At 36.1% G+C, this 9,725-nt stretch overlaps 1 protein-coding gene across 1 annotated transcript; it reads left to right on the forward strand.

The window, feature by feature from the left end:
- Positions 1 to 4,541: 4,541 nt before the first annotated feature.
- Positions 4,542 to 5,489, forward strand: LOC141551000 (olfactory receptor 10D3-like). Its single transcript, XM_074282198.1, has one exon. It carries the CDS (start codon positions 4,542 to 4,544, stop codon positions 5,487 to 5,489), a length of 948 nt encoding a protein of 315 aa, XP_074138299.1.
- The last annotated feature ends 4,236 nt before the right edge of the window (positions 5,490 to 9,725 follow it).

Raw genomic sequence — 9,725 nt, forward strand, 5'->3', positions numbered from 1 at the left:
ATACTTTCATTAGGCCTTAATTTCTTCATCTAAAAAACAAAAGAGTTCTTTGAGAGGGCCTTTCCTGCTGCAATTCTAAGAGTTTACTTCCCTTTCATTTGTCTGTATACCTATACCCTGAGCAGGATTCTGCAAAATGGTACTGAGAAAGAGTTTCATCATATTCAACATATTAACTTCTGGTGGAGTGTGATTTATAAACTCTACCACAGCAGGTACCTGATGCACTTTTTATGATTAGTATCACCTACCTGATTAGACAAAGCATGATGCAAGCATTGGGATCCTGGGTAAGTTTCAAGGGACCTAGTTTCTCAATAACAATGATACTATTTAGGCATCTGATGCAAACTCTCTGAAGGCTTTAGAGCCTCTAGAAGGATCTGAGGTTCCATGGGGCACAGTAAAAGTGTGAATATTAGTTGTTAGCTTCCTGATTGTCTTGTGATTATAGAAAAGACATTTTTCCAGTTTGAAGAGTTCCAAGAGTTAATCACTCAGGATCTCTTTCAAAGAGGTGACTCAGAAGATCATCTCCTTGAGCTACATCTAAGAAACAAATTTTTTACTTGATTGGGATTTATTGGACTTATACAAATGAAGGGCGTAAGCATCTAGTTTTTTTTTTTTTTTAATATTTGTTTTAGTTTTTCCTTGTTTTAATCTGTCCCTCTTTTCCTCTTCTCCTTTCTTTGTTAGGTTTCTTTCTTAGCTCCTTAACCAAATAATGATTTTTAGTCTCTGAAAAGAAGAAATTCACATGTCAACAAATTATCTGTCTGGCTCCAACTTTTCCTTTCTTATATTTTCTCCTCACATCCAATCCAAGTGGCATTGTAATTGTTCCTTCTATCTAATATTCCAAGCTCTGCTTCTGTGCCTTTGAAATGTGATCCCTCATGTTGGGAATATAATTCTTTCTTTGCTCTGGTACCTAGAGTTCTGAGCTTTCTTCCAATCATATCTCAGGGAACAACTTTTACATGAGACCTCTTCTATCTCTTTAATCATGAGCATTTTCTCCTTTTGGAAATGATTTCTTATAATAATTAATAGAATAATTTCTTATAATAACAAGAGTAATAAGACTTTTTGTTTACATTTAATCTCCCATCCCAGTACAATATAAGTTCCTTGAGCCCATCAACAATTTTTTTTATTATTTACAACTCTCTCCTATCTCACACTTAGCAAAATGTCTTCTACATGGTAGGTGTTTAATAAATGTTGAATTTATTTGGGTAAGGCTATCTTTTCAAAATTTTGCAAGATGAATCACTTTTTTTGTGATTAATAACCCAATCCATTGAGGAATAGAAAAATTAGAGAATTAATGTATTAAAAATACAAAGTATTTCAGATAAAAATATCATAAACTTTGTACCTAGGGCCACCTAACATAATTTCTGATTCTGCAATGACATTTTACCATGGTTAGGAACAGAGTGGGGACCTGGGAGTTCCCCAGAAGGAGCAACAAATTGGTGAGATAACAGGAAAGTAGTGAGTCCTGGGTCTAGGCATGTAAGTTTTAGCATCTAGAAGGGACCTTAGAGATCATATAATGTAACACTAGTATTTTACTGGAATCAGGGATGTGAAATAAATTATCCTAGTTTAAGTGGAAAATTAATGGAAGAACTTAAACTTGAATTTAAATTTGATCTCAGATTTAGGTCTTCTGACTCTAATCCAGTATTGTTTTCATTGTGAGACCATCTTTCCTTGTCCCACCATATTGTTGTTCAATTATTCAGTCATTTCTAAAACTTGACTTCATGGACCATACTGTCTATAGGATTTTCTTGGCAAAAATATTGGAGTCTCTTGCCATTTCCCTCTCCAAGGGATTAAGACAAATTGAAGTTAAGTGACAAATCCTAAACAACACAATCAATGAATTTTTGAGACAATTTCAATTCAGATCTTCCAGACTCCACTTTATCCCGAGTGACTTAGCTGCCTCCTAGAGAAATAGTGACTTGCCAAGATCACACACCTGTTAAGTGTCTGAGGAAAAGATTTGAACTCAGACCTTTCTGACTCCACCAGGCCTAGTATTCTATTTACTAACGTATCTAACTGTCTCTAGCATGCCAGCATCTTGAAACTTACTGAAAATCAAAATTATGTGATAATTTGATACTGTTTCTCAAGGCATGAAAAGCATGTAATGCTTTTTCCATTTGTTTCTTCATTCAGATTTTCATTGTCCTATTTAAGATCAATTTTAATGCTCTGCCCTAGGCAGGAGGCTGTTTACTTTTGCCACTTTGCAGGGACTGGAGCAGGGACAGGACTTGCAGGGACCCAGAGAATAGTAATAGAGGAATGTATAATTTATACAGCCTTGCTGTGTAATAAGTGATCAATAAATATTGTCATGGAGTCATGAAAACTAAATTATATTTTTATGTAGATTTTTCTAATTTTTGGAGGTATAAATGTTTTATAATTAAATAATGCTTTACTTCTTCCTCACTGCTGAAAAAAGGATGACTATATAATCATGTTTAAAGGAAATATTCATTAATGGCCTGTTCCCTTAAACTTATAACTCAATGATAATATCTTTGGGAGGTCTTATCCACAGAATTATGTGTGACTTATTAAGTTCAACTTATGAGCTAAAAATGTATGTAAACATTTACAACACTAGAACAAAATCAAAGAGGGTTTCCATAAGCTTCTACTAGAAGCTAGGGAGTGAACTGTATTCCAATAAGTGGCTAAATATTCACAAAAACTAAGTAAGTTGGCTACAAACTTAATACCTGTAGGTAGATTTTGTGGTTGGTAGAGAGAGTCAGATCCAGACAAAATGCTAGAGTTCATGAAAGGCAAGATTTTATGGCTTTTTTCTTTAGGAAATTGTCTGCTTTTATTATATAAAGAGAAGCTAGGTTTTATGTTTTTCTCTTCTGTCTGCTTTATGTATAGTAATGGCATATTTATTACCATATATGGTGTGAAAGGATAGGAGGGGCAGGGTTAAACTTTCTTTAGGGTTGGGTCTGTAATTAGAAGATAATTGTTCAGATATTATCACATTTGTACGTCTGATATGAAGACGGTTGTAAAAATCTTTTTTTTTTTTTAAAGGAATGCTTGAGATCTCCAGGTATTACAAATATTTTCATGAATGTTAGAACTAAAAGAAATCATATCTCCCAAACCTATTATTTTATAGGTGAAGAAAGTGAGGAGCAAAGCTAATAAATGGAAAAGCTAATATTCAAATCTGAATCCCTTGACTTCAAGTTCTGTGGAAACCATTGGACTACATATAAATATATATTATATGGAAGTACTAAATTTTAAATTTTCTTCAGTTGGCTAAAACTAGAGTTGTTTGAAAAGCTTTTCTATAACAAACCCTGAATAATAAATTCAAGAGTCCTAACCATTTCCAAACCAAAAACCTTACTTCTCTTCTATATTTGCATCTTTTCATTAAGGAAAATAGTTTCTGTGACTGTTGATGCAGTCCTTCAGCACAATTGAGTGCTATGTAGGCAGAATAAGACTTCTTTTTTTCCTATTGGGTGATTTTTTTCTCCATTTAAAAAAAATTAGGTTATACATGTCCATTCATTTTTTACCTATTTTCATATGAGTCATGTTGGAAGAGAAAACTAAGAATGAAAGGGGAAAATTGGAAGAAAAACAAAACAGAAGAAAAAAAGGTGAAAAATCAATGCTGATGGCATTTTCCATCCAAAATTTATTGGCATTGCCTATGGTACCTTTCAGTAAAATGTAGCTTCTTTCTTTATATCTTTTATTTAGATCTCTTCTTGTTTTTTCTTTGAGATCTGAGTTGCTATCCTAATTTTTTTTCCCTTCAGTGGAAGCATAATGTATTCTGCTCCAGCTTTTTACCTTTACCCTTTATGTATCTCTCTATTTCAAATGTGTTTCTTGTAAACAACATATTGTTGTATTCTGGTTTTTAATCCAATCTGCTATCTGCTTCCATTTTATGGGAGAGCAGAGCAAGACTTCTAAGTGGAATGGTATCATCCTGCTTTTGTAGCCCCATTTCTATTAAAGGAATCAAAAAGGAGAGTTGCAGCAGATTGAAACAGGGATAACTGTTTTTCCAAACTACCAGGTAAGGACTTGAATTTTATCTTCTGGGGACTTTTGAACTAACATAATCTACCACCAGATGGCTCTATTTGCAAAGTAGATTGGACAAATTCCATACTGCCATGCCAATAGTGAGTTTCTGGGTACTCAGGACACTTCTATTTCCTCATTCCTATACATAAGTATTTGAAGAAGTGTCAAAACTAAAAGTGACACGAGGCTCCTCCTTTATCTCTTTTCCTGAGATTAGGCTCAAAGCTTCTTCACCTCTGTGTAAGGTCAGTGGGCTATATCTTTTATTGTAAATTTTCTCCACACATCTCCTAAACTCTTCCAACCCAAATAATAGTAAGAATCCAGGAAGAGGTGACGAGAGAGGAAATTAAGTTTCTAGATTCATTTGTTTATTTTATATGTATTTTTATGTCCCTTCTAAAGGAACAAATCTGATGTCTATGGAGATAAGGAACCACACTGTTGTGACTGAGTTCATCTTGCTTGGCATTCCACATACAGAAGGTCAGGAACAAGTGCTCTTTGGTGTCTTCTTGATCTTCTACCTTTGTACTCTGCTGGGGAACCTTCTTATCCTTGTGGCTGTGATGTCTGATTCCCGCCTTCACACTCCTATGTATTTCTTCTTGTGCAACTTATCTGTGCTAGATATTGGTTTCTCCTCAGTCAGTACCCCCAAGATGCTGGCAATCCTTTTGGTGAGGAATCAGGTCATTTCCTTGGGTGGTTGTATGTCCCAGGTTTTCTTCTACCACTTCCTGGGCAGTACTGAGTGTCTCCTCTATACTGTCATGGCCTATGACCGATTTGCTGCCATCTGCCACCCATTGCGTTACACCATCATCATGAACCGCCGTGTTTGTGCTGTACTGGCAGCTGGGACCTGGTTCACCAGCTCCTTTCATGCCACTATTCTTACCACATTAACCTTCCAGCTGCCCTACTGTGGTTCTAATGTGGTAGACTACTTCTTCTGTGACATCTTTCCTGTAGTCAAGTTGGCTTGTGGCAATACCATCATCATTGAGACAGTGAGCTTTACTAATATTGGTCTTGTGCCCATGACCTGCTTCCTCCTTATCTTGGCCTCTTACATCCGCATTGTCATCGCTATTCTTAAGATGAATTCGGCTGAGGGACGGCGCAAGGCAGCATCTACCTGTGTGTCTCATCTCTCTGTTGTCACTCTGTTTTTTGGGCCCTGTGCTCTCATTTATACCCAGCCATCTCTGAGTGAAGTTCTAGTGACTCCTGTTCAGATTTTTGGCAATGTTGTCACTCCCATGCTTAATCCCACAATCTATACTCTAAGGAACAAGGATGTCAAAGGAGCCCTAAAGAAGCTGACTGGGGGACAAATTACATCAGAGGGGGGTCACTAGTTGACGTAAAATTTTCCTCCCCTAATGGTTTAAAATTAAAATTAAATCAAGTGTAGCTATATTAAATAATTGGAGAAGTTTCCATATCAAAGATAATTAAGAGCTATTCCTTATGACACTGTTTTGATACCTTCCAACTTCTCCTTAAAAGCTATAGTGGGTTTGACAACCCCCCCCACTTCCAGTGTTGGCAATTGCTAACAGCAATGCTTATTAATAATAAACCAACATTTTTCCTTAGTGCTTTAAAGTTTGAAAAATACTTTGTTTATATAAATTGTCTTTTGATTCAAATTTTTGAATTAGGCTAAATGGAAGAGGGAGATGTTCTAAGCATAAGTGATATTTAGTCTAGGCAGTATAGCAATACTAAGGAGTATGTAGGCAAATAGAAATAGGAAAGCTTTTCTTTTTTTTTTTTTTTTTTTGAATGTCATAGAAAGCAACCTTTAAAGCAATTTCATTCAGTAGATACCTGATTGTATTTAACAATAACCATCTCCATTAAAAACCTTCGGTGAGAGGAACTCTTGTTTGAGAAAGCCCATTTCATTTCTGGGTAATTCTAGAAGTTGAGAAAATTCTCCTTATATTGAGGTAAAAATTGGCTTCTGAAACTTCTACACATTAGTTCTCAGGTCATCCTAATTGAGCTTCATAAAAAGCCTCCCTGTCATGTATTGAAAGCCTAATAAATTTTGCAAAAGGCAATATATAATGTTGGTAAATAACACCTTTTCTCTCTATATATGGCATCAAGAATAATCCTTCAACTTGCTCTCAGGTTTCAGAATTCAACCTCAAATTCCTTCTCTTAGGGACTGTCCAGCAATAAGCCCATCAATAAGCTAGTGTTTGCTATATTCTAAGCACTGTGCTAAGATCTAGAAATGTAAAAAAAATTATGTTATTCAGGATCCAATTTTAATGGTGAAAATAAAATGTAGATCGCTTGTACATAGAGTTATACATAGATGTATAGATATAACTATATATATCTTATATGTATATAAAGATAATCTCAGTAAAAAGGTACTAACAGTGGAGGGGACTAGAATAGATCTTTCACATATAGAAAGGTTTAAGCTGAGTCTTGAAAGAAGACACAACTTCAGATGCACAGATGAAAAGTAATCCAGAAATAGGGAAACAATTAATAAGAAGACATGGAGCTGGTAAATTATGTGTTCTAAGGTAGAAACAGCAAGGAGGTCAGTATAACTGAATCATAGAGTGTATGACAGGAAGGAAAGTATAAAAGTACTAAAAAGGCAGGGAAAAAGTCCAAATCACAAAGTGTTTTATATCCCAGATAACATTTAGAGGTAATATAGAGGCACTAGAATTTGAGCAAGAGGTAACATAGTCAGACTTGCCCTTTAGCAGCTGAGAACACACATTGGAATGCAGAGAAACTTGAGATAGAGAGAGACCAAGAGAAATTTATTGCAGTATTCCTGACATGTGATGCTGAAAGTTTGCACTAGGCTGGTGACTGTGTGACTGGAGAGAAGGAAGACAAAATAGGATCAATGATTTGAAAGTAGATCAGATTTGATGGAAGATTGGATATGTGAGGAAAGTACAAGTGAGGAACCAAACATGGCACTAGGATTGAGAGCCTGGGTGACTAAAAGAATAGTTATACATAGTAATATTGAATTTTGGAAGAAAGGAGAATTTAAGAGGAAAAAGTAAGATTTTTTTTTGTCGCATTTACAATGTCTGTGGGACAAGCAGTTTAAGATGTTGAGTGATGTGGGGCTTTTGGTTAGGAATTAGGTCAAATCATTGCTCCTATTAATTAGGCTAAGTAACACTAAGGTCCCTTTAACTTTAACTAATGAAACTGGCGTTAACATCACTCCTTGGAGAGAACATAATTTCTGGAGGCTGGAATGATTCTCAGAGAACCTAGACACCCGCTTTAAAGGTACCAAACAATCCCAGAAAAAGTGTAAAAATCTGACGTACATTATCTTCCAGGAAGTAAAGGCCATGAGGTCTCTGTTACACTAGGAACTCTGGCCATTCCCCATCTCTTCCTTTCCAAGGTTCCTGAAATGCCTTTCTGTTAAGTTCTCCTATTTACTACAGAGTAGGAGTAAATATATATTGATAGATGGCTATGAAAATTGTTATTCCCTGATCTATGTACTAAAAAATACCAGTAAAAATACCTACAAGGGAAACATGGAGAGTGTAACTTTAGAGTTGTATATCATCAGACTTTGGTATATCTAAATATGTTCCCTCATAATTTAGTCTCCTTGTATAGAAATCATGCCATTTATGAAAGTTTCAAAGTGCTCTCAAATTAAAGTACTCTCAAATTAAAGATTACTAGTGTCAGTGAACCACAGAGAAGAGATGACTCTCTGGACACATGCCTCAAGCTCCTGAAGACTCAAAAAGTTTGGCATAAAACATGAGAGCACAAGACAATTCTTGTCCTTGTTGATAACATAACTCCAAAATTTGCCCATCATGAACTTTGAAGTGATGAGGTTTCTGAAGGCCCCCATACAATTTCATAGGGAACACATCTTAAACAAAATAAGAATTTAAGGATGAGAGGGAATCAATCAAAAAATTCTTTCCTTCCTACATTTTTGCAGCTTAGTATAGACTGAGAAGACAAATATAAGAACGAGAACAGAAAGGTAGGGAAAATAGAGTAAGCTATAAGGTCTTTCCTGAGATTTTAGCTATTAATAGGATTCAAGGAGTCTGTTTCTGTTGTCAGAGAGGGCAGATTTTCTTAGATTCTAGTCACTTGAAGCAGGGAAAAACCCTCAATAGAGACATCTATCCTAATACTTTTCAGAGATAACACTGGAAACCAAGGACTCAACTTGACTCTTAAATCTGAGACTCAAGTCCACATTTCTTGTTCTAGATTTCTGACCTTTAGGATTTGCTCTAAATACTCCAGTAAAAGAATTTAGCCACAATATCTTACATGTCAGGGCCTCCTAGGTCCCGGTGCTTGCAGATAAGTGAGGCCCATTCTGACTGGCAGAAACTCAAGGCCTAATAATGAAGAAATAGTGAGTAATGAAAAGACAGGGAGCAGAGGTGGTGCAAACTCTGTTTATTCCAGCTTCTACCAGCAGTCTTAAAGCTTTAGTTACATCAGCATAGCAAGAGCTCTCTAAGCCAATAATACTAAACACACCCATTTTACGCCCATCTCAGACATTCCAGTAGTCAACAGGAACCAGGCTCTTTCTGTTCAATGCCATCTTGTTGTCCACAGGGGTGGGACCCCAGCACCATCTTGTTCAATCCTTATAGCAACACCCTCAGTTTACCTGAATTGCGTTCCGTGTGGTTATCCAAAGTTACCTGAGGGTTGGCAATCTCTTTCAAATACTCCTTTTTTGTTTTTGAAGGCTATGTCTTTGAGCTCCAATGTGGCAAATGTGACAGAATCCCTAAGACTAGTCATAGTACATTTATTAATTTCTCTTTTTTTAAAAGAATTTAGATGCTGCACCACTTGGTACATATATGTTTAATATTGATATTGCTTCATTATCTATGCTACCCTTTATCAAGATATAGTGCCCTTATCTCTTTTAATTAGATCAATTTTTGCTTTTGCTTGATCTGAGATGAGGATGGCTACCCCTGCTTTTTTGGCTTCACCTGAAGCATAGTAGATTCTGCTCCAACCTTTTACCTTTATTCTGTATATAGCACCCTGTTTCAGGTGGGTTTCCTGTAAACAACATATCGTAGGATTCTGGCTTTTAATCCAGTCTGCTAACCGCTTCCTTTTTATTGGGAGTTTACCCCATTCACATTTATGGTTAAAATTACTAACTCTGTATTACTTGCCATCATGTTAACCCCTCTTTATGCTTTTCTCCTTTCCTTCCCCCCTTACCCCATTCCCCAGTATTAAACTTGTGAGCACCACTTGCTTCTCACAGCCCTCCCTTTTTAGTATCCTTCCCCCACTTTAGAATTCCTCCCCCTATTTTACCTTTTTTCCTCACAATTTCTGTATTCTCTTCTGCTTAGCTTACTTCTTCCCTTGTCACTTTTCCCCTCCCACTTTTCAATGAAGTGGAAGGAGTTTCACCATAAATCGAATATGTCTATATTTTTCTCTTTAAGCCAATTCTAAATAGAATATGATATACACTATGTTCATCCCCCTCCATTATTTCTCTCAGATATAATAGGTTACCTTTGCCTCTTTGTGAGATGTAGTACCACTACTTTACT

This window comes from Sminthopsis crassicaudata, chromosome 1 (assembly GCF_048593235.1).
Source record: "Sminthopsis crassicaudata isolate SCR6 chromosome 1, ASM4859323v1, whole genome shotgun sequence".
Lineage (NCBI taxonomy): Eukaryota > Metazoa > Chordata > Mammalia > Dasyuromorphia > Dasyuridae > Sminthopsis > Sminthopsis crassicaudata.

What these genes read in the sequence shown, in the direction of transcription:
- LOC141551000 (XM_074282198.1), top strand. Translation starts at nt 4,542, where the DNA reads ATGTCTATGGAGATAAGGAACCACACTGTTGTGACTGAGTTCATCTTG.